The sequence below is a fragment of the Pseudonaja textilis genome, chromosome 4 (assembly GCF_049901715.1).
Source record: "Pseudonaja textilis isolate UNSWEBS1 chromosome 4, rPseTex1.2, whole genome shotgun sequence".
NCBI lineage: Eukaryota > Metazoa > Chordata > Lepidosauria > Squamata > Elapidae > Pseudonaja > Pseudonaja textilis.
Genome location: NC_141993.1, coordinates 70293042 through 70318872, shown reverse-complemented (window position 1 = coordinate 70318872; position 25831 = coordinate 70293042). Strand labels below are relative to the sequence as shown.

General features: G+C 39.6%; 1 protein-coding gene across 1 annotated transcript in view; it reads right to left on the bottom strand.

The window, feature by feature from the left end:
* TIPARP (TCDD inducible poly(ADP-ribose) polymerase) overlaps nucleotides 1–25487 on the bottom strand; it is a 31967-nt gene extending 6480 nt beyond the window's left edge. The window contains exons 1-4 of the mRNA XM_026705865.2: nucleotides 24944–25487; nucleotides 21072–22039; nucleotides 1208–1376; nucleotides 212–393 (exon numbers count right to left, since the gene is read on the bottom strand). Of these exons, the coding sequence (XP_026561650.1) occupies nucleotides 212–393; nucleotides 1208–1376; nucleotides 21072–21979 (1259 nt within the window). The 5' untranslated portion in view covers nucleotides 21980–22039; nucleotides 24944–25487. The remainder of the gene's footprint in view (nucleotides 1–211; nucleotides 394–1207; nucleotides 1377–21071; nucleotides 22040–24943) is intronic.
* Nucleotides 25488–25831: the final 344 nt, after the last annotated feature.

Here is a 25831-nt window from a genome sequence, read left to right as displayed (position 1 = left end):
GTTTTAGTTGTTGGCAACATTTTTTAGCTGTATGCAAGCACCAGGAAGGAAAAATACAATGTTTTGCAAAAAAAAAAAGAATTGGCTAAATCTATGACTAAGACAAAAAACAACAACAACATTAAAGCTACATAATCAACTTATATTGTATACCTGTGCCACCACCCCGTGGTTATTACTGAGCACCCCAAGAGATACATAAAGTACTTACTGCAAAAATGGCATGAGAATCACACAGGAGCGGAAGAGAGGTCTCTTCTTGATTTCTCTTCGAACACATGCATTTTGCTGGAAGCCATCTTTGATGTTCAAGATGTAACGATTGTGCCATGTAACAAATCGGACCTCTGCCAACCCTCGGTAGTTGGCTTCTTCTATCAATCGTACTACAGGCTGTTTGAAATAAAAATAATAATTTACTTCAGTCTAGTTCATGTTCAATTTCGTAGAACTACTCGTCAGAGTAAGCAACATTTCCCTTCTCCTTTCAAATACAGCCAAGCTTTCTTAATAATTTTAAAATGTAATAATACATAATGATCTGTTCATAGGTAGGACAGTCCCACTCAAATCAACAAGCCTTATGTTAATGATAGACATCTAGATCTAAAACCACTGCAATGAAAACAACCCCAACCCAGAACAACAAATTCAGTATCTAAAATTACTAAACTAGGTAGATCAACCTAGTGTCCTTCAAAACTGAATTATAACTCCTAAGGATCTCTCACAAGAGACTATATTTTCTCTGAATGCTGAGAATTACATTTCCATAACAAATGAACTGCCACGTTATGTATCCTTGTAAATTTGAAACAGCCTGCTCAACCTTTGGCTGAAAATTTTACTTTCTTCATAAAAGGAAGTAGATGAATAAATGAATATAACACGTATGTACGTAAAATCCTTTGAGCACATCTCTTATTTCTGTATTAGAAAAAATTACTGTTCTCTGGACAGCACCTTCAAGCATTCAAAGCTCTTAAAACCAATCAAAGGGTGGGTATGCACAATTCATTAAGCCACAGAAAGAATGCATGTTATAAGACTAACTAAGCCTAGCTTGTAGTACAAACACGGGCATTAGATCTTTAACTGACCTGATTAAATAAGTTGCAGAAACACAGCTACAGTAAGCTTCCTGACTAAGTGGTAATTTCAAAGCACAACCAAACCCCCTATGTTACCCCAATGATGGGAAAATTACCTCAGAATATTCTCTCCAGCCAAAGTGATCCCTGCAGAAATATTTCCAGACTGTATAATAGTTGGAGTCAGTACTTGTGCAGACAGGTGTAGAGAGTCTCCTTAACCGGTCAAACTCAGTTGTATCATAAAACGTCAGGGCATTCAGGTCTACTAAAAACTCCTGACCTCTGAAAGAGAAGATGACAAAAGGTTCAGTTCTTCCATTTGTTCACAAACGGATTGAAAGCTATATTAGCAGTACTATTTTTACTAGGGCTGCCATTTGGGACTGGAAGCCAAAGTAAACTCGTTATTAAATGCATAGAAATAACTAACTACAGGCTTCTCATTATTCTCCCAATCCCATAATCAACTCTCAATTCTCCATCCCCTGGAGCTTTAATTTAGCTTAGTTTTTCCTTCAAACAGATCTGCAAGAAGGATATTAATTAGAATGTTCTAACAGTTTGTATGTAGACATGTAAATCTTCCACAAAAATCTTCAGTTCTTTCATGCTTCATTGTCCCAGTAATTTTTAATAGTACACATTATCTATTCTTTCATATCTATCTTTCCCAATTTGATCTGGAAACTGAACAGAATATGAGCAGAAACAAAAAAAATGGGGAGATATTATAGGTCTATCAAAACTGGGTTGAAAACTTGACAGATCATCTGAATAAAGAGGTATAATTTTTTTTATCTCTTTCCTTCCCTTAAGTATGCATTTTTTTCAGCCCACTGAAAAAACTATTGAGAACAAGGAATAGAAACTATGCTCCAATAAATGATACAATCACTAGCATCACCATCCAAAACAAAGACCATTCTTTGATTACTTTGTCAGGCATTGAAAGGCTACCCCTTCTTCATCACTGTGATAAAACCCAGATGGGACAATATATTATACTCTATGGAGTGATGTTTTTTCTTTATACATGTATAATGCAAGACACACTTGTTTTGTATGAATTTCAGATTTAAAATATTACATCGTTGAACTACTTCTGATAATAAAGTTTTTTGTGTCCTTTTTATGTTTTACATTACCACATATTTTATTACATTTAAATTATTTACTAAAATGTTGTACACTACCTGCAGGTACATTGCACAACAGGTGGAGATATTTTTAAATTAAACAAACAAATGATTAACTGTTACTTTCTCTAGAGCACATTCCATAAGCTGCGGATCTCCAGAAATGGGGATAGAACTATTCAACTCTTGTGTACTTTCCAATCTTGGCTGTGTTGGTCTTTCCTTCTTCTGCATTGCTATGGAAATTCTTATACTAGACATAATTGTTTCTTCGGTTATTAGACAGAACTCCAGCAAGTTGAAGATAAGATATTTTATGATACCATTGTTTATTTGCAGTAAGTCATCATATCCTTGTAAAGCAGAAACAGGACAAAAGTCAACCACACTGCACCATTTTTGTTTTTGGATTGAGCATAGAGTTCCTGGTTCAAAATAATCCTTTCTGACTTCCTAATTATATGACCTCCTCCAGGTTCAAGATAAGTTGTTTCGTTATGAGTAGTTAGTTACCGATCCATGGGCCTTTCTCCTCTTCTTTATTAACAATCCAAGGACTATTCCTACTTCCTAGTCAATTTAGATGGAAATACCTGAATATGACATATTTTATAAACTTTGCATTTTGAATGAAATGTTCACGAATTCGATCTGACAACTGCTTTTGTGAGCATGATATGTATTGATTGCCAGCACATTCCAAGGGAGCTGCAGTTTATACTGTCCTCTTACAATTTTTGCTCTCAAACCCTTAGAGGCAAAGGAAGACTTTAGAAAAGTCTTTTTGATGTGAGTAATCATTCTTTTCAGTTTTCAGAAAAAAATATGGAGCATTTCTAGTACAGACATTCCTCAACTATAGGATTCATTTTAGATACCACTTCAATAGTTTGAAGTAAGACAACTTGGGCTCTCCTACACACCTAGCAGCTCATAAGCATGCAAATGCAAGTAGATAAATAGGTACCACTTTGATGAGAACACTGCTCCGTGTACCCCAGCATATAGTCATGCTGGTCACATGAGTATGGAAGTGTCTTTAGGGAACACTGGCTCCTTTGGCTAAGAAACAGAGATGAGTACCATCCCTAGAGTTGGGCATGATTGGACAGGAGGAACCTCTACGTTGGAGCTGCTTTGAAAACTACCTGATTCAGATTTAATTCAGAACTTTGTTTTGGAGAAGTTTTGTGCTTTCCATTGATCGTAAGAAAGCATAAAAAGTCAAATGGTTCTATCTTTTTTTTTTCCAATTTATAAAAAACTTTGATAATATATTCAGGCTCAGTTGTCCCTTTTTAAGAGGACTTTATCTACCAGATTCCAGATTGATAGCATTTCAAAGACATACTTCTCTGTTTGAATCTTCCAGTGTCAACCATGAATACCATATTTGCTGGGAAACTTATTTGTTCGAATCTTTTAGAAGACTTGATTCCCATCTCCCTTCTACAAAAACCTCAAAGTACAGCTATGGACCTTAAGATAGCAATAGCATTTAGACTTGCATACCATTCACAATGCTGTACAGCCCTTTCAAAGTGATTTATGAGTTGGCATATTGCCCCCACAATCTGGGTCCTCATTTTACCGATCTCGGAAGGATGGAAGGCTGAGTCAACCTTGAGTTGGTGAAAACTGAACTCCTGGCAGTCAGCAGAATTAGCCTGCAATACAGCATTCTAACCACCGTTTTACCATGGATGGGGGCAACTATACGCTCACAAAGAGCTAATGACTTTCGAAGCTATGTCAATACCACAGTGTGGACAAGGAGGTAAATCGGCAACATTTAAACTGTTTTTGCTGGAATTGATTCACTGATTTCATAAGCACTTTTTTTTTTACTTTGTCTATAATGTAAAAAAACACTATTTGAATGGCAAGTTATGAAGCAGAGTATGAACATATTGAAAGTAGGGGTGAGTTATAAGAATATGGGGAGGTAGAACAAATGATGGTGTAAACAGATTTAGCTATTTTTTTAATTTTTTTCTAAGCATATATGACTTGTTCTAATTGTTCCTTCTCATTCCTTTTCTGTTGTTTTGCATATGGTTGCTTACTTCAAAAGGGATTAGGCTGGTGGCTATGCACATGTGCATCTGAAACTTCATGGTGATTTAGAAATTCAATATTCAAATTCTGTATTGCCACACAACTAGTTTGCAATTTCCTGTGCCTTCCAGATGTACCCAATGGCAATTACCAGAGCATGGAGTCATGTACCAAATTTACTGCATGGATCCTTTGAAACAGAGCCCAACCTTAAGTTTTAAAAGTCCCTGGTAAATAAAATAAGATTTAAAAATGGCTAAGGATGCACACTCTAATTATACTCCTGTTCTGTGAACTACAAGAAGGTTTTCCTATTATCTTAATGATATGGTGGTAGGGCGAGAAAATTTGGAAGAGTTTTTTTATAAGTGGACTGGGAAGTGAAGTGGCAAAGGTTCCCCACCGTTAGCTCTATGGAGAATAACATTTGTCACTATAACCACATTCTGTTCTAAGAGACACATAATTCAGTCTCTAGTAAAAGAAGGGTTGGATTCAGCTTGCTTTGCAGGGGAAGACATGCAAAATTGTGCTAAAGTTCATCAACTCTCTTTAAAGCCTCCACAACAGATCATAAATACATACAAACACTGTGTTGATCCTATCACCCTGACAGCTGAATGAAAAAGATCTGCAAGCTCTAGTAATAAAAACCAAGGAATACATTAAAAATGGGAGTAAAACTACAGGTAAAGATCAAACTTATGACAGTAAGTAGAACAACCAGACTTAGAACTGACAATGAAGATAACTGGAGTGGTAGACTGCTTCTGTTGTTGATAAACCATTAATAGTAAAGAAATAAAGAGTCAAAAGTACGCCACAGACTAGCATTTGTAGAGCAGCCACGAATGCCTTGGGAAATACATTCAAATGCTGTGATGTGTCTCTACCTACAAAGATCAGAATTGTGTAAGCAACAATATTCCTTCTGACGTTGTATGGAAGCAAAGGTTGGTCTTTGAAGAAGCAGGATATGAAGAATTGATTATTCCAAGATCCAGCTCTATGAAGAACGAAGATGGAAAGGAGGGAAGAAAGAGAAGACAAAGAAAGTTGATAAGCTCAGTTACAGTGGGGATGACTGCATCATTCAAAGAGCTGAAAGACCAAGTTCGGATAGAATATCATAAAGAAAATCTATGTGGTTGCTAGGAGTTGAAAATGACTTAATGGCACATAATCAAATAAGACTGAGATATTTTTAAAACACTCTCCACCCAAACTTTAGAAGAGGGCATCTGCTTTTAGCAAATTAGCTTCTTAAAAAGGCCAGTCCACTCCTGGGAAGACATTGCCCTCTTTGTTCTTGCTCAGAACACATCTGTGCCTGGTGGAATCTCAAAGTTCAATTAACATATGCAGGACTACTATTAGTAAAGAAGGTTTTCTTGTGGGTTATGGTTCCTTTCAACCTACCCACCCAATAAACTACATATATATCCTCAGTTTATATAACACTTTGAACTCATAGATTGCATTTGCTATTCAAGAAAGGGCTCCGAATTCTGCCTAGCTGGACTCTAGCACAAGAAACTTCCTTAAGCGAGCTTATTTCTTGTCAGTAGCTAAAACATTTCCAAATTGTTTTATTAACTTGTATTTCACCAAAACGAACTCAAGCCATTTCTGAAAGGGGAAGAACCAGAGCATTTAGTGAAAAAGGAAACAGTAGGGTGGCCGAGTGGAAAAGATGCTCGCCTCCCACTTAGAAGGTTGAGGGTTCAGTCCTTAGGTAGGAGAGATGTTTCTCTCTTGGAGTGCAAATTCTACATAAGCGACAGGAAGGGCATCCACAGCCAGTAAATGCTTAGCTCCATCCAATCGCCCAAACCTCTATTCCCAAAAAGGACTACAGGGTCGTAAAAAGGGAGGGTTTTTTATTTAATCAAAAAGGCTTAATTTTTTTTTAAAAAATAATAATATCAGAACATGTGAATAATTGGATGGGAAACCCCCAGGAAACCCCAGAACGATAGGCTAAGTTTAGAAGTTCAAAAAACATCCCCCAAACAAGGAAACTACTGCTATATTGTTGACAGGAATCCTTCTTAGATATCTCTACAAGGTCACCCAGAAGTCAAGTTAAAAGTGGCACAGCAAAAAATTGCTTCTAGTAATTTTGCTGAAATATGAACATGCAAGGAACTGAGCAACACAGAATCCTCCAAATGTTGAACTCAGTTCTGATTAAACTAGATGTAGCTATACAAAGTCCCCTAACTTTTTGTAAGTTAGGAACAAGTCATCTAGCTGAGGAGAACTAGACACAACATTAAATAGCTAGCTGTGAGTAGGCTTTACAAAGGTTAACACAACAAACTATTCTTCCTCACACCTTGCTGCATAGAGATTAGTGCTTTTATATGCTAATTAATTCAACAATCAAGCTCACATTGATTGTAGTTTGTTATAGCATCTGTATCCTGGTAGGAATTTAGCACCTTAACAAGCAACTCATTTGAGGGATGGATCAAGCTCAAACTGGTTTATGATATTAGACCAGCTGACAAAATTTATGGGTTCTTGTGTTCATCAATTTTAATATTTTATAATATTTGCTACTGCAAGGATATGTCTCAGTAATTGGATAATTACATTTATTTAAATAATTATATAAATTCTATGCAATGTTAAAGCATATCAGTTTGTTGAATTAATTTGTATATAAAAGGGAATGAACCTTTATCAACAATATCAATAATACTTTATTAAAACTTGTACACTGTCCAACTCCCAATAACTCTGGGTGGCTCACAAGTAGATTCAAAATCCTCTCCGTAATCTCAAATGAATTCTGGATTATCACCTCAATTCTGCCCTAATATAACAACGCTGGAAATACCGTCAGCCCACCTTACAGTGATTTGTGAAGATCAGGATTTTTGTGTATGGTACGCAACATGAAATCTGAGGGCTTGATGCCATGAACGTTACAAAAATTCTACACTGATGTAAAATGTAGTCACTTTCAGCCATTTAAGCCTATCCAATCTCCCAAGAGCTTCCATTTGACAGGAGCTCTAGTGGAGCAGTGGTTAGAATGCAATATTATAGGCTGATTGCTAGGGGTTTGACTCTCACCAGCTGAAGGTTGTCTCAGCCTTCCATCCTTCCAAAGTTGATAAAATGAGGTAGATTGTTTGGGGGGAAATCTGCTGACTCTGTAACAGTGGCTCTGTACATTTTTTAAATACTGGTTCTGTGGGCATGGCTTGGTGTGTGTGGCAGGGGAAGGATGCTGTAAAATCTCCAGTCAGAGGTGGTATTTGCCGGTTCTCCAAACTACTCAAAATTTCCACTACCGGTTCTCCAGAACTGGTCAGAACCTGCTGAATACCACCTCTGCTCTGTAAGCTTAGAAAGGGCTATAACTGTGAAGCAGTGTGTAAGTCTAAGTGCCATTCCTATTACTCCTAGTAAAAACATCCCTTTGTATCACATGTTGACACTGCACAGGAGGGCACAAAAATGAGTGCCTGGAAGAGAGCCAGACGTAGGTTGATTTCCATGCACAAGTTACACAATGGAAACTTCGGCAGACATGATTTTCCTAATCTGCACACAGGGTGTGGAAGCAGCATTCATATTCAATTAATGCCTTGCTGAGAAAGACAGGACAGACTACAGGAGTCGATTCACCGTGCCATGAACGGTTTCCATGTACCACATTAACTTCAGCCTCCTGGCTAAAAGGCTCCTGACAGGAGACAGGAGGATACTGTGCACCATCATTGAAGGCTTTGCTTCAGTGACTATGCCCTGATTCATCAGCACTGGTCAAGTGGTGTGTGCCCTGCAGTTATAAGGGAGGAAGGAGGAAAACCACATGCAGAACGAGGTTTTGCTTAATCACTCTTGGAAACTGGCTGACAAAGCTCTTTGTTCCCCTTTTGCCAAACCCTTTGTGGCTTAGCAACAGTAGCTAGGCACACACTCAACACAACCAAAGTTAACACATAATGCAATTCCTAGTTTTGAAGTTTTCAAGTAATTCAGCAGGAAGGAGAGTGCGTGGAAGTCAATGCCCCCATTTTCAGTGTACTGAGAAAACAAAGCAAGGCACGGAGCAATTTGCTGTATGGAACCGAGGAGAGGTTTTGAGTGGCAACATCTCTGCCAAGATCATGCAGAAGCCGAGGATCTTTATCCCCTCCACAAAGACCGGGCTCAAAGAAAGCAACTTCTGCAATAAGGATGGACAATTTGCAAGTTTGTTTGTGACTCGTATTTATGTAGCTGAAACATTTATGTAGCAGTCCAGCTTGTAACTAATTCTGGGCGGCTCCCAATCAACCGTTAAAACAGCATAAAAGACATCTTAAAATTATAAAAAAGAAACGTACTGTATTTAAAACAAAAAACCTGATGCTAAGTCAAACCTCTGGTGTGCAGCTACCTCATCTTATTCCAGTGTTTGGAGGTGGAAAGCCAGATCTTCATATAGCTTTGCCGAAAAGCTAGGAAGCGGCAGTGTGTTCCACAGGATAGGAGCTTCCATGGAAAAGTCATGTTTGCCAGCTAACATCAGATAGCAAAGTTTAGGCAAAGAAATTAGAAGCATGTCCATCTTACCTGGCCTGGTAGGATCGGGAGATGTCCTTAGGGAAAGAGATAATCTTATCCCACAGATAATCTGGCTCTGAATCTTTCATTACATTGTAAATTTTAAATCACAAAGAGAAACAAAGCACCACTTAAAATATTATCAGGAAAAATACAGCCTACTAACTATCAAAAGAAGCTTTTCTGAAGAAACCCAAAATGACCTCAACCATTTTTAAACAAAAAGAACAATTTTCAAAGTGCTAACAACTCAATTACAAATAAAGCCAAATTTGGGGATAATAGCCTGGATCGCGATCATTATCAGTACTTACTCTAAATAATTAAGTTTGTTTTAGGGCATGGATTAAGTCCACAATTTTGAAGAGGTATCAGAACTTTTTGAGTAAATGTCAGCTCACATTTTCCAAAATGGTGGTCCAGAACAAACTTTAAATGTAATTCAATTAAGTTTCTGCTTTGTTAAAAGTTAATCGAATAAAATTTATATGTTCACTCCTATGCACAGTATAAGCAATGTTTCCCTCCTTATGTCATATTAAATACAATTTGGAACTATTTAAAAAAGAATTTTCTATCCCAAAGTACTGTTACAAAGAATGACCTTCCTAAGAGTCTAAAATAAAGGATGGATTATAGACTTTTGTTTATCTAAGTGATGAAAATTACCACTAAAAATATCACCTAAAAATAAACTTTCACTAGGTAATCCCCAGTTATGGGTTCCTAAAGGAACTGATGTTTAATATTTGATTTCTAATTACTATTATACTGTAGGAAAAAAATAAGAGGCAAATGTAAAAAAAAAAAAAACCACACCACTACATAATGAACAGATTACTCCATCCACCTGGGTATTTCTTTCAAAAAAAGATTTAGTAATAGAACAAAAAAGGTTCCGTAATAGTCCATTTTTATTAAATGAATATGCATATCTAAATTGTTAATTTTTGCAAGTATTGTGACAAAGAATCCTATTTAAACAGCATAAAAGTTGTTCTAAGGAGCACATCTTCCAGGACAAAAGAAACGCATACCAAAGCAGAGAAGAAGACCAATTTCTCATTGTCAATTTTCAATGAAATAACTAAAAACACAAGTTGAAACTTGAGATGTGGACTCCTATCATTCTGTACTCTTCTGCCATCTCAAAAGCACTCTTATTATAGGACCATAGCAGTTATAGGAAGATTAATAGTTTGCACAATCTGCATTTCTAGGTGCACAAATAAGGAAATGATAAGACTGAGGGAGACATCACAGGTTGCAAAAGCCTGTGTTTCCAAAGAGACTTATGACCGCTTTTCACACTTACGACCATTGCAGCATTCCCATGGTCACATGATCAAAATCTGGATGCTTGGCAACTGGCATGTATTTATGCTGTTTTTGCAGTGTTCCGTGGCCATGTGATCACCTTTTGTGACCTTCTGACAAAATCAACAGGGAAGTCAGATTCACTTAACAACCGTGTTACTCACTTAACATTGCAGTGATTCACCTAACGTGCCAATAAAGGTTCTTCAAATGGGACAAAATTTACTTAACTACTATCTTGTTTGGCAACAGAAATATGGGGCTCAATTGTAAGTTGTGGACTACCTGTATATTGAATGCAATTCTGTTTAATAAAGAAATGCTTAGATGTAGTAAAGACTGGGCCTGTGTGGATGAAAACCACTTGCCCACAAATCATTTTTCTATATTTTACTTATTTTTATATCCTTAATTATAGGAGCAAATGACATTTCCTATTTTATCTTCTGAACAATAATCCTGTGAGGAAAGTTGAGCTGATATGAAGTAACTAGTCCTGAACCATCTATGAACATCATACTTTACTATCCAACTGTAACTACTACAGAACTACTACTATTTAGGGCAATGGAAATTGATATACCCATCCTCTGCATGGATTTGATAGAAATTCTCAGTATTCATTTCTACCATATAAAGGCCAAGCATATTTAATAGTGATATGCAAAACAGTTTGATTCCAACCAATTTCCTATCCCATTTTTAATGTGAAAATTCTGTTTCCAGAATTTTGGAAGTATCCTAACATTGAAACAAAGTTCGAAAGTACTATTTCGAACTTAAAACATTTTAAACATACACAAATATTTGGAGGATGTTTTTCCATCTTCATGGCCAACAAAACTATAACACAGGTGGTAATCAGAAGTTTCTTGGAACAATTCACTAGAACAGGCTAAACTGATTGCTGCGTTTACCTATGCCTTCTTTTCTCGTTAGGCTGCCATGCATTTATTACCACTATACAAGGAACAGACTGACCTAGATCAAACCAGGTGACAGCTGCTTCCCCAATCTTATCATCATAGTAACAGAAGTAAATAGGAGAGTGTTGACTCTGTTCCCACCACTTCCAACATGTGTCTTTCAGTTTTCTGAGATCTATAAGGAGAGAGTCTAATCATTTTGTTTCCCGTATAAAGACAGCATATGAGCTTGCAGGAACCCATAACACACAATATCCACAACCATTCAATGCTGCCCCCATTTTTAAGATCTTTGATTCTTTTAGTCTTAGAACAGCCAAAGCACCCAAACAATGCAATTCTCAGAACCAGCCCAGAAATCAAATTCATCCGCACTGATTCATAGCAAGCTAGCTCTTTCACTGAAACAGCGTACAGGTAGCCCTTGGCTTATGACCATAACGGAGCCGGTCCATTGTGATCGTAAGCCATGATGGTTGCAACCTGAGTCATCATGTGACTGACCCAATTTTACAAACCTTTTTTCCCCTGTGGCAATCATTAATCAAATCACTCTGGTCATTAAGTGAATCTGTAGTCATTAAGCAAACACAGCTGTCATTACGAGAGCCTACTGTTCACTATGGAGTATTTTTGCCTGAAACCAGGAGTAAACACCAGCTTTTGGCAAAAATGGTGTAAACTGAGATCATGTGACCACAAGATGCTGCCAATAACTATAAATGAGGATTAGTTGTCAAGCACCTGAATGGAGTCACATCAGAACTGGGGGAGGGGATCAGAACTGGATCACAAGTAGCTTTTGGAGGGTCTCTAAGTTTCAGTCGCTAAGCTAACAGTCATAAATTGAGGACTATCAATACAGCATAATTTTCAGGTTAAATAAACTCTGACATCCAGGAAAATAAGAGAAGTCAAAAAATATTGACTTAAAAAGCTACAGTACTTAAAAAAAATTGACATCTTTCTACATCAAAATGTAATCTGCAATCCATGTCAAAAATGAAGAAAAATGCCAACAGTTTCAGCTATGGCAATCTGATTCTGATCATATTATACAACAGATGCAAATAAAAATAAGTTTCACTATGTACTAGAATTTATTTTTAAATAAGCTATCAGGACACCTGCAGCTAAAATAGCAAACACTTTGACTCAACAGGAGCAGCTTTATGTGCCTTTATATGGTGCCAGAAATATAATCACTACATTCTGTTTTGAAAAACAGATTAGCAGAAAACCTTTGAATTTCCTGTTCCAAATGCAAGGGGGAAATTATTTATATGGCACTGGGCCTACACATGAAAAAGAATCAGATGCAAGAATGTGAAGATGATAAAATGAACTGAACTATGCTAGTCAGCAGATGGATTTTGCCTTGTGAATCCACAATATGATTTTTAAACTTCAACACACACACATGGTTTTTAAAATTAACACACACACACAACACACACACAAATAGATGCATTAAGTCTATTTGCTGAGGCTTTTACATGTAATGGAGCATTCAAATTTCTACCCACAAAGTAGCAGTCCATTCTTTTAACACATTCTCACAACACAGAAAATTTCCCATTCTTTGTAGGCACAGCTTCAGACGAAGAATAGAGGATCAACAGACCAGCAATCAAAACATATTCCCCACTGAAAACCAACCCAGATTTCTTTTTTTCAGTCTGAGCTCATTAAAAAATAAAGATATTTGTAATAATACTGAAGAAAATTAACTATTTTAATGACTCTTAAGCTTTTTAAAAAACAAATGTTAATTCAAAATATATGTCCTTCTAAATTTAGAAGGATTTGACTTCCATGGAAGTATGCATGTCATCAAACTGCCAGAAAAAAACACCATATTACATAGTCAACACAGATTGTAAAAAGTGAAAATGTAATGTGTCATGTGACTGGCAGTCCAAGAATAACCACTTGAGGCATATATAAGCAGAGCTTCTATATAAAAGCCTCCTAAAATTATAAGTAAAAAAACAATAGAAAACAGACTTCAATAAGCATAAACTATCAATTCCAAGGAGATTTTAGGGAAGGGGAAAACCTGAATGGACAACCCCCACTTTATGTTCCCCCAATTCCTTATCAGTACAGAGTCCATTCCCTTCTCTCCTTTCATGGCCCCAAACAATTCTATGCCCAAAGAGAAAGTCAAGGCAAGTAGGCCATGTGCTGCTCTACCATTTCACTCCTTGCATATTTGGACAAAGCAATCAGCCAAGCAAGAGATAGCACAGAGGAACAGCAGCTGTGAGGAGATCCCAAGTACAAACAAGTCCCACTTTAAGTGGTATAGGTTATGGCAGCTGCTCAATACTTCTCACCCCCGCATCCACCCTATCTGTACATATGGCTATTTATTCTTTCTTAATTGCCAACCAGGCTTGGCAGCAGCAAAGAATACGGAATGCAATGTTGAATTTAAGTTTTAGAATAGATACAGGGGGTAAGATCAACTGAAAAGCAAGCTACTTGTAGGGCACCTTGTTCTTTAGCCTCTGGATGAGCCATTGGTCCAGAATCATGAATGGACTTAAGAGCACCAAACAATGAAGGTATTATGGATACCAAGTGCAGTGATGGGTCACTGTGCCATGTAAACCATTCAAAACAAAGGGGAAAAAAACAAACAGCTACCCCCTGCAGTTTACTACCCAAGGCTGGTGGCAGCTTGTCATCTCTTAGATACTGCTGAATTAGACATTTCCTTGTTCCTGGCAAGCTTTGCAGATAGTCCACTGAAGTTTTAATAGCTTTAGCCAAATCAAGAGTGGTAACCATGTGAACTGGGAAGCTCACAAACTAAATGCTAAAAGAGCCAGGTTCAAAAATACCACTATCCATGTGGAGTTGCCAGGATACACAACATCATCTGAAAAACAGAGGGGAAAGTTGGAGTGCAGCGGCCACATGTACGCTCCATGTGAAACTGGCATGGGCTTCAAAAGTTCAGATCTTCTAGACTTCAGTGGAGGCTAGAAGAATCCAACGTTCAACGCATTAGTTGAGTTTATGAAAAACACATTAAATTAAACCCAGGGGAGAAAACCATAATTCATGTAGTGTACTATGCTTAAATAATGAAATCAGTAGTATGACTTAAATCAATAACAAAGTTCTCACAATATGCAAACAGAACAGTCAGGAATCTTAACACCGCAGACTACAAACAAAACCGCATCCTATACTAAGTCACAAATTAACCAACCCCACTGTATCCTAATATGTTACCTAAACTTAGATGTATGCATAATAATAATGTGGATTGGCAAAATAAGAATTAATTTGGGTTGTTTAAAAAAAAGAGAGAGAGATTAGTGTGGACAGGTTTGCTCCAAAAAATATTTCATGGCAAATTCAAGGGATCATGTTCTTCAATAGACCTCAGGTGGATCCTGGAGGAAAAGGATCCCTAAGTTTGGTGCTTGTTTTATTTATTTTGTAAAGAAGGCAATCCAACATGTTAATGTGCTTGTGTGAAGAAGTAATCACCCCATGCATTCAGTTATTCATTGCGTTATTCTTAACAGAAAACAGATACTTCGTCTAAGTACTAATAACCTCTCACATGGCTATGTGGAAAGTTAGGTACGTTTCTCCAGAATGAACTGCTTCAACTCCTTAACCCTGGGAGTTGAACTCTGAGCTTTGAATTGATTATTAAAAAATGCTGAATTTGTTTTTCTTCATCTGCTAAATTTGCTCATACCATATATTGAGACCCCTGCCTTGTTCTACAAACTACTTCTGTTTCAGCATTAGCTGAAAGAAAGATAAGATGGCCTGCCAATTATTTTGATACAAAACAGAATCCACACTTCCTTTAATGGTGGCATGTCCTGAGGCAGCAAAGCATTCCGAAACCATGACTGTATCACCTCTATTGCTTGACAGTTGGTATGAGATTCTTATTGCAAATGAAATGTTTGGTTTCTGACAAATGCAACACCCACATAGCTAAAAAGTTTCAGATTGATTCATTTGGTTTTTAGAGCACTCCTCCAGAAATCTCAAGTAAAATACTTTGGAAGCTTCACTATTGCTCCCAATCTTCCCCTCGTCAAGACTATATAACTTTTTTTTGCTAATATTCAGTGGCAATAATATGCAAAAATTGTGAAAACCTAAAAGGAATGCAAATAGATTTTCACAGAATTGTTTTCAATGAACAGATACTACCATATTTAAGGTATGTTAGATAGTGGAATTCCACCTTTTTTTTTCTAAACAGAAGCAAGGAAGCTTGGCAGCCTACAAGATTGGGATATGCCAGATGAAGATTCTCAGCCATCTAGGTAGAATTGTTTGAAAGCTGAGTCATGGCAACTGGACTTCTTGTTGATTCAAAACATTTTGCTGCTTATCCGAGTAGCTTCTTCAGTAGAACTGAAGAAGAGTGAAGAAGCTACTTGTACCGGTAGCGAAATGTTTTGAATCAACAAGAAGTCCTGTTACCAACTTCCAGAGACAATTAAGTCCCTTTGGGAGTTAATATCAGTACCTATAAATTCTCTCCAAGTACAGGTAGTCCTCAACTTAACAGCAGCTCATTTAGTGATCGGCACTGAAAAAAGTGACGTATGACCACCTTTTTCACACTTACCTTTGTAGCATTCCCTATGATCATGTGATCAAAATTCAGATAACTTGATAACTGGTGCATATTTATGACCGTTGCTATGCCCTAAGGTCACACGATCACCTCTTGACAAGCAAAAACAATGGGGAAGCCAGATGCACTCAACAACCATGTTGCTAACTTATCAACTGCAGTGATTCACTTAACAACTGTGGCAAAAAATGTTGTAAAATGGGGGGAAACTCACTTAACCAATGTCGCAACAGAAATTTTGGGCTCAAGTAGTTGTTAAGTTGAAGACTACCTGTACCACTTTTTAATGGGCTTGAGATGGAAATTGGGTTGGTTAAGGGTGTTTGGGTTCACTTCAGGCATAGGAATCTATAGTCCAATTCTCATTTGAGACACAAAAGAACATGCTTTACTCACCAAATTCAGCATTATTTTTTTCTTGCAATTTCAGAAGATTTTGGCTGTCCCATACACGTTTAGAACATTTCTATAGTTGTTCTTTCCCCTGCCAGCAGGTGAGGCTGGGTAGGAAGGGAAACATTGCAGAGTCCAAACTGAGTCATTCACGGAGACCGAAGGTGATCCACTCAGATTGGAGCCTGCAACGTTATCCTGGGACATGTACAGTATCTTTAACTTTGTTTGCAACAAAGGGAAATGCTGATGGGAAAATACACTAATTTCCTGCCCTTAAATTGTTTTATATTAAAACTGAAAAGACAGCATCGGTTATTGCCTTTTCATTGAGACAGTTCGTCAAGGGAGCACAAATTTTTAATCAGCATCCTTTCCCGCTGATTCAAAGATAGAAGGAATGCACATAAATGTGAGAAAATATCCTTCATCCATCATTGCAACAAACTTGCGTATAAAATAATACAGCTATCAGATCTAGGTTGTAAATCATGGCCAACAAAGAAACATAGAAAACCCAAACTCTTTTCTGTGTTAACATAAGAACATAAGCAGAACTCTGCTGGATCAGACGCTTGCTCTGGTCTCCTACTGGCCACAAGGAAGCCCATTAGTTTTCCAGTGGATGACCTTGGCAAATAATAAAAATGGTAAAGCTATGTTTTAAGATAAAAGAAATACTTGCCACTTCAAATATTTTGAAGCTTTTTGGCAACCATCAGCAAGATGATAGGGCAAATATGCTGAATCATAACAGAGTATAGCCCTTTTGTTGTAAGCTGCTTTGATCCAATTCAGTTGCATTAATAAATAAACCACTTGAACACATTTAGGAAAAAAAATGTGCAGGCTTTAAAAATTCATTAGCTTCCATCATTAATAATTATCCTAGCAGCAGCCTTAAAAACTCAAAACTTCAATGGAAGAGGCTTGAGTATAAAAATAAGTTTTCACATTCTTTCCCCAAGGTCCAGGAAAATAATCAATATATCTAATCTTTGACTTACAGCTATTCATTTAGTGACCAATCGAAGTTACAACAGCACTGAAAAAAGTGATAAGTGATATGATAAGTTTTCACATTCACAACCATCACAGCATCCCATTGTCAATGGGGGAAGCAAGATTCACATAACGACCACACTATTCACTTAATAACTGCAGTGATTCATTTGGCAGTGATGGCAAAAAGGTCATAAGATGAAGTGCAACTCACTTAACTGTCTGACTTAGCAACAGAAATTTTGGGTTCAACCATGGCCATAAGTATAGGACTACCTGTACAGTTACAGAGTCTGTTGTCCCAGTTCTCTTAATTTGCTCACATGTTGTTTTATATCCTTTAAAGAATGTTTTATTTAGACAATTAGTCTTGTATGCTTTTTAAGACAACTTCGTTTTTTATTTGAATATATATTTAATACAGTACTTGAATTGTATTTGTACCAGGAGTGAATGCAAAACAATACAAATACTCCAGCAAAGTAGTTTTGAATACTATAACCAGCCAGAAATTCTGCATTGTAAAATAACAGTTAAATTTTATGGAGTTGTATGAATACAGAGAGATTAGATAAAATCTTAAGTGCCCTGAAGACTTTTAAATTTATCCAAACCACATTGATAAAGGTACTTTAGTATTTTCCTCTGTGGAAAACAACTTTATTTAATGCCATGGTTTCTTCTATATTTTTACTTTTTCCTCTTTTCATCAGTAGTTTGCCCTGTATGCACGTGTGCTGAGAAGTAATTTGGCTTTTCCCAACTATATAAAGATTTCATACTCTTCCTTACATAAACATATATTCTACATCTGAAAATTGCAACATATAGCAGGTGGAATGTGTTCATTTCCTATACACATGTAAGGATAAAGTGAACATTCCCATGATTTGGGAGATGAGTAAAAACCAAAACTAGGTTTGTTATTGTTTAAGAGTTCCAAGTGACATTCTGGTGTAGACAAGAATAAATTAACTTTGATTGCTGCAGAAACATAAAAGTTTTAAATCAATTTGTCTCCCCATTATAAATTTCAAAAGGAAAGCATCCCATTGCAGGCAGCCTCCAAGAATCAACAAGAATAGTATTTGAATTACTTCTCTAGAGACTAGAGATTTGTGCTCATTCTCTACAACATGCACATTAGACATTCCTCAGATCTAAACCATCCTCAATAGAGGTTCATTCAGCTTCTGTTTTAATGTCACAAAGAGAAATTCCACAACTTCCCCAAGGCAACTGTTCAACCAGCCAACTGCTCCTACTCTCTGACAGCCATCCTTCCCTACTCCTACTCCCAACACTTTCACTGTGTCAGTTAAATCACTCTGATTACTCTTCCTTTTGTATTTGCATAAGCCTAGGCTACTTCTGTGCGGACCTAGACTGGAATGTCAAGTGGGTCATGCATAACCAGCCCAGCTGCCAGAGCAATTGCTTGGAGCAGCAGTAATTTTGTGGGTGCAACTAAGGCTTCATTCCATCCAAGTAGAATGTCCTAGGATGAGGGCATGAACTTTTGGGTCACGCAGTGCAGCTGTTTCAAAGTATGGCAAATAGCTCTTGGTTAGTGCTATACAAAATCATGTCTCCCAGCCCTTTTTTGCTATTGTTGATTGTTTAATAACAAAGTCAGGTGCAAGTTAATTTCTCCAGCACAGTTCCCCCACAGGACAACAGGCACACAGATTAAAAAGCCAACCAGAACAACACTTGAGGAGCGGGACAGATGGATAAGCTCAGAAGCAATGAAATAAAATGATACTAATATTCTTTATATAAACATGCTATTATATTTAACACAAAAAAATATATGAATGCACAGACATGCAATCCTATCACATTAACAATTTGATTCAGTGGCCACTTTTGAATGTGATTTCAGGGACCTCTCTCAAGACTTCTGGGTGTGCTTTTAGAGTCACATGCATCCTTGGGGATTCAGATTATGTATGAACCTCTGCTTTAAAGAAATTATTAAGGAGTGGTGCACAAGTTCTTCCACTCTGTATCTCTACCCTGTTGCCTATAATTTAATCCAATTTTGTGCTGGCAAATATAAACAACAGACAGTATGTTCCTCTCCCAAAGGTCTGTTAGTCTACATGTTACTTCATACACTCTTTGTTCTTAGCACAGATTGCTCTGCTTGCATCACAGACAATTCACGCCTACGGTCCTTTGGTGTTTCGCCAACCCTGGGTACAACCCAATCTAAAGAGTTCCCAGAGAGCTGTATGTGCATGAGACACCCTGAGATCCTCCATTAAAGGGATCCTCCCTTTAATGGATTGTTTTAGCCTCCATTAAAGGGAGGCTAAAACATATAAAGCATGAGTGTCAAACTTGATCGTATCACAATGTTTTTTGTGTTTGTGGAACCAAGGTAGGCATGGCCTGCGCATGATGCATCTGGCCAGCAGGCTGCCAGTTTGACACATATAAAGAATGGCTGCTGGAATTGGATATGTCTAGTTTAATGAAAAGAAAGACAAAGGGTGACATGATAGCAGTGTTCCAATATCTTAGGGGTTCTCACAAAGAAGAGGGGGATCAAGCTATTCTCCAAAGCACTCAAAGGCAGGACAAAGCAGTAATAGATGGAAACTAATCAAGGACAGAAGCAACCTAGAACTAAGGAGACATTTCTTAACAGTGAGAGCAATAAATCAATCCAGAAGTTGTACGTTTTTAAAGAAGAGATTGGACAACCGTTCTCTGAAATGGTGCAAGGTTTCCTGCCTGGATAGAGGATTGGACTAGAAGACCTTCAAGATCCCTTCAACTCTGTTATTCTATTAATCTTTGGGGATCAACTGCTGCCTGCAACAGCTATTATAACTTCATTTAAGTTTACTATTTCTTGCAAATCTATCAACTTTGTATGGAAGTCAAACTATGCTGTTTCTTGGTCATAGTGATAAAGCGTGTTTTTGGAATCTCAACATTTTAACTGTGTGTAAAATAATGTACAACTATTTCAACTTTTGCTTTTGTATAAATCCAACCACATTTGGAATACTGTATGTACCTTGCTGCAACTTAGAAAGGAAATTTGAAAAAAAATAGAACAAGGCAATCTATACGGTCAATTCAGCCACCCTCTGTAAGGAAAAATAACAGTTTTGAGGCTTTTAGATATGATAAAAGTGAATGAAGTTATTAATGTAGAAAGTAAAAAATGTATGAAGAGCAGTTCCTGTCTCACATTGAGAAAAGAATATCAATTATAACCAATATAAGACAAATAAGACCTAATCAGAAAAGAAGAAAAACAGGAGACAAGCATCTGTTGACTATGGGGATCTAGTTGATCTAATTAAGATCTGTGATCTGCCCAGAAACGTGCAGGATAGTATAGTGGCTGAGAGATGATAAGTGACCCAGACAAAAGATGCAGAAGCTCGCTGGATAATTACTATCTCTCAACCCAAGTTATCTCAGAGATAGGGGAACTGGCAGGAAAAGTGAGATAATGATCTAACAAAGCATTCGATCAAAACTTTTTCACATGGTTTCCACTCTACAGCACCACTTTTTGTTTCCAGACCAAAATTAATCACCTGCAACCAATGATAAAACTCAAAATAGTTACATCCACCACGATCCATTTTCTTCAATTACTTGTTTGACTTTTACTTTAGTTTTAAAGAGTATCTCTTGAACTATTATTTCATATTACTAACATTAAAGAACCATCCAATTAATGAACCTTGGAAACAAATCTCAATTATGTAGAAAGTCTTCAGAGCAAGTTCTTTTAAGACAAAGTTAGCTTTTAGAATAGAAGGGAAGGGGGAAGCTGTTACATTTCAACCTGTTCCCCAGCATGTACACCATCTGCCCTAATCAGACATGAACTGTTATGTCCTACTGCACAAATTCTGCAACTCTAGGAAGATTTCTAAATCCTACGTTTTGTTCCACCTGCACATTTATATTAAAGACCTACCGGTATCTCATTTTGACCTTATCGTTATCTGGATTGCAGTAGAGTCTCTCCAGATGCTCCTGGGAGTCAGGAGTCACACTTTGCCACGCCTGCGTAGCGCTTCTCCTGGCTTGCCAGTGATACGGCAGGACAGTATGATGTTTGGGGCAATCGCTGCCATACACACACATGCCTTGAAGAAAGTGCACACAGATCTCAATCCCATCCTTCTGATGGGTATGATATTGCAACTGGTTCAGAAGTTCAAACACCAGGTCAAGGGAAGCGTCTTCACTTTTGTTCTGGAAAAGACCAGCTCCGAATTTATCACCTGGATTCCCATTACACTGGAGCAGGCACTGGTTGTTACTTGGGGATATCCCAGATGGGTAACCTTCAAGTACCTTGCCAGGGTATGCAAGGAGGGCAGCAGCATTAGAGGCAGCTTGCAAGCAGCTGTCTTGGAATGGCTCATTAGCAGGAGAGGTAATGGAGGGGAAGCTCTGGTCCTGTGACTGGACTTCCTCTTCAAGATGTCCATCAGATAGTTGTCCCTGAACTGCTGGAGCTCCTGGCACTAAGACAGCTACATTGCTATCTGGCTGTGGGCATGGAGCTGCAATTCCCAAGTTCTTTTTTGCAACAGATTCACACAAGTTACTATGGCTACTACTCTGTCCCCTGGGCACGAAAATTCCATCCAAGGTGCCCGTGCCAAGCAAACTGGTGAAGATCGGCCGCAGAGCCCTCAGTGCTTCTGAATCCAGCCTTTTCTGCATCTGCTGCTTCTTCTTAAAGCATGGCTTGATTGGTGGTATCTTTGCGGGAACACTTGCGGGTGGAGGAAACGCCTCTGGGGGATCAGAGGGCTGTGTTTCCTGACAGGCAGCTGGCTGGACTTCACACGGAGATTCCATTTCAGTTTCCATCGCAGATTGTGTGCCTCCTGGGCCTCCCCTGTTCAGAGTTACTTTCCAAGTCCTAAAGACCTACAGTAAACAAAATAAAGGTGTTATTATAGAATGAGAGTTGTGTCACCCCTGTGGTGTCAAAGAACCAGGACTCCGGCAACACCTCTTATAACACATTTTATTGACTCTTTCATCAAGAGAGGAAAAGTGAGAAAAGATGCTACCAGGTTCCCGATGTAAAAAGATAGTTAATCTCTCCCAATTCTTGAGGCTGGACACAAAGCCTGAAACCAATTAAAAACTGAAGACCTAGAACCCCCAATAAACATATTCAAGTTTCCCCAAATCCATAAATAGTTCAGTTCTGGAAAAGGCATTAAAGCTACCCACCCACACAATTTCCCTATTTACTTGTCCAGGACAGATTGTCCGGGATTCTTAACATCCCCTTGGATGTATTCACCTTTTTCCTTCCTTCTCCTGATCTTTCACTGATTAATGAACATAAAAGACAAACATGCCTGCACCAGTTGGTTATCCCAACAACAGGAAAAGATTCATTTTCCTTCCACGGATGACCTTGCAAGTTGCCACATTCAGAATTAATGACTAGCAGCATGTGGGAATGTGAAACTCTTTTCAAAAGGCTCTTTTGAAAGAGACCTTGTGCTTAGTGGCTTCGGAACTGCCAATTGTTCCTCCCTCCCAGCTTCCCGGACAGTTTCGTATTCCCACATACTGCTAGTCATTCTGTCTGAATCACATTCCACAAACCCAGGCCGTTTCTGGCTAAATGACACAGCAAATAAACATGCTGCCACCCACAGGCAGAGCCGAATACTGCAGTCACAGAAAGAAAAGGCAAAACAGCAGCTGCATACCCATACATGCAAAAATTAAAGTTTGGAAACGTTCTCTGCTAACAAGAGCCTGGGGAGGGAGTTAAAATGCTTAAAAAGGGGTGGTGGTGGATAGAAGCTCTTTTGAATTGCTTGTCTGGCTTTCTAAATAAGCAGTACAAAGACTGTAGCTAGGAGCAAGAAGAAACTGGATACAAGAATACGTACTAAATGTTAGGAAACATTCTCCTGTTTGTTTGTTTTTTCCCACCAGGCCTTTCTCAATTTTACAAAAGTGAATTTGCATGAACATTTGCTTTCAGAGAACATAATTTCAGTTAAACTCTCATGGGTGGAGTATTCTTCCACTTCCTTAATTACAAGGTGGCCTAGAGTGCTGCCTTGCCTGTCATCTTTCCAGCAGCCAACAGCTCATCTCAGATTTACAAGTGTCAATTAAATCTCCAAGGAATTCTCCCTGCTGGGATGTTCAGACTGGGGACATGTGGGCAGCCAGGCAGGTTTCAGAAGGATAGAGAACTACACCACAAAAAATGTTACCACTGCTAGCTGTACTGTATTCTCAGCAATCACCTCCACAAAGAGAAAAAATAACATACACTGCCAAAATTCAAAAGAAATTCTTGAGCCCCTTGTAAGACAGAAAAAGAGGAGCCACTTTTGCTGGGGAAGAAATCCTTAGAAACCGCAAGGCAGATTTAGACATGATATGAATACGGAATCCAGCAAGCCAGCGAAGGCTTCCTACTCCCTCTGTGCCAATGCAGAAAAGATGCCTCCCTTAAGACACACAGCTCTGCCAGGCTACTCTACAAAAGACTGAACTGGCCATCCCATTCTACTGCCAGGCCAAGCAGACAGAGATTTTATTCAAAGTATCATATACGTATATCATACATATGTATGAAGGATTTATCTATCCCTAGAGCAAATAGTTTTGGAGAGGTTGCCAACGAATTGAGTCTCCGCGCAAACCTTCAGGTGCGTAGCAAGTTTATGCAGCACCCAAGGATTACTCAGATGGATGAGTCCCCTTCCTGTTCACCAGCTCCTGACCCACAGCGCTTCATTCATTACACTTCCTGAAGTTTTACAATTCCAGGATTATGCACCCTCATTCAAAGGCGTCCCCTCTCCGTTATTTTGTCTACGAGGGATCTCATTCCAAGGAGATCAATTATTCAACAGCGAAGAGGCTGCTCCTCTCGCCTAACATAGATACAAGCGTCGAAACAGCGGTGGGTGGGTGTAGGGTTTTGCTTGCATTCGTTTCTAAGCGTTCTTTTGAATTGTGGGATTCTCTAATCCACATTTGTCCCTGCGCCGAAAGGTCCAGATTATTCGCCCTGCATTAATTAACATACCATTGTCGCGTTCCTGCCAAAACAACCGAAGGGGATTCCGAGATTCCTGGTTTTTGGAAGGCGCTAAATACCATTCACTTCTATGGGGTTCCCCCCCCGGGGGGGCTTTTTCTGAGGGTGGGACGGAAGCCGTCCCGCTTTCAGACAAGCGGCTGAAAACTTTTCTCTCTCCTCTCTCTGGTCCCCGGTTGCTTCCTGCCTGAGCAATGCAACGCTAACTTCGACACGAGTCCTGGCCAAAGTCAAAGCGAGGCTTTTGGGGCTTGGGATCCCCGAGCCCGAAACGGCTGCCCGGGAAGACCGACCACAGGGACTCGAGAAGGACTCGAGTTTGAGCCAAAAAGCAGGCTGATTAAAAAAAAAAAGGAAAGGAAAGGAAAGGAAAACGCCCGCGCCCACCTTCGGCTCTGCTTTCTTTCTCCTCTTCAGCGCTCCAACCCAACCCTCCCGCCCTCCTCCTCCTCCCAGCCCGGACCCCTTTTTTGTTCCCTTCACGACCTGATCCCGGGGAGCGCCGTCCTCCGAAGTCGATCCGCAACGCGCAACGTTTGCAAAAAGCGACAGGGCATTTTCTAATCCAACCCAACCTCCAGAAGCCCGGGCCAGGCCGAACATTTTAACGAGAACTAGGCTCCTGCGCGTATATAAATCCCTCGGCTCCGTTCTGCCCGGGGCCCAGGGCAAAAAAAAAGAAAGTAAGGCGGGGGTGGGTGGAGAAAGGAAGTTTCCTCCCCCCCGAGTCCGCGGCTTGGACGCACCTCGCTTCCCGCTGCTCGGCGGCCGGCACCAGCAGCTAAACAAGGCGGCGAAAGACTCCGGGTCGGAGCGGCGGCTCGCTCGCTCGCTCGATCTCCCTCGGGCACCTTCCGTGCGCTCACCGCAGTCTGCTAGGGACGGTGGCGCTGGGCGAGCTGGTGCAGCCGTTCCTGCCCGTACGTGACCAAGCTCCCATTCCGGCCGGCGGGGGTGGGGTGGGGTGGGGAAGGGTGGAGGGAGAGGCCGGCGCTCGCACCAATTCCCTCACGCCTCCGCCTCCTCGGAGCCCTTCCGAAGACTGCGCGGCTCACATGCTCCTCGCAGCCTGTTTTAAATACCGCTTCCTGCAAATGCCCTCGGCCAACAGCTGCACGATCCGGAGGGAGGAGCCTTGTAGCCTGCGAAGGGGATGGGCGGGGTGGAGCCCTTCCCACCTTTCCTCTGTCTGTGTGTTTGTGTGGAAGCGGGGGGGAAATGGAGTTAAGGGTTGTGTGAGAGGAACTCCGGTCCACAGAGAGGCACTCCGGCCCGACCTCCCTCCGCCCCGACCTATTTTCCCTCAGGCCTCGCCTCACTTGCGCCTTTCCCACCCGAGCAGGGCGGGCGGAGAGGAAAGGCCCTATTTGCATACGGTTCTTGCGGCTTGGGAAGAAAAGGAGGAACACGCACGCACGAACCAAGCCGGCAACTGGCCTGGTTGCAAAGCCACTTTGTTCCCGAGCCGGCAGAAGAAGAAGAAGAAAAAAGGGGGGGGGTGAAGCACGCTTGTGCACACGTGCGTGGAATTAACATTCCCCCCCACACTTTTTTTCCCCTTTTTACAAAAGGGACTTCTCGGTTTTCCAAACCTTAACGAGAAACCCGGAGCGTGCTTTGAATCCAGAAGCTGG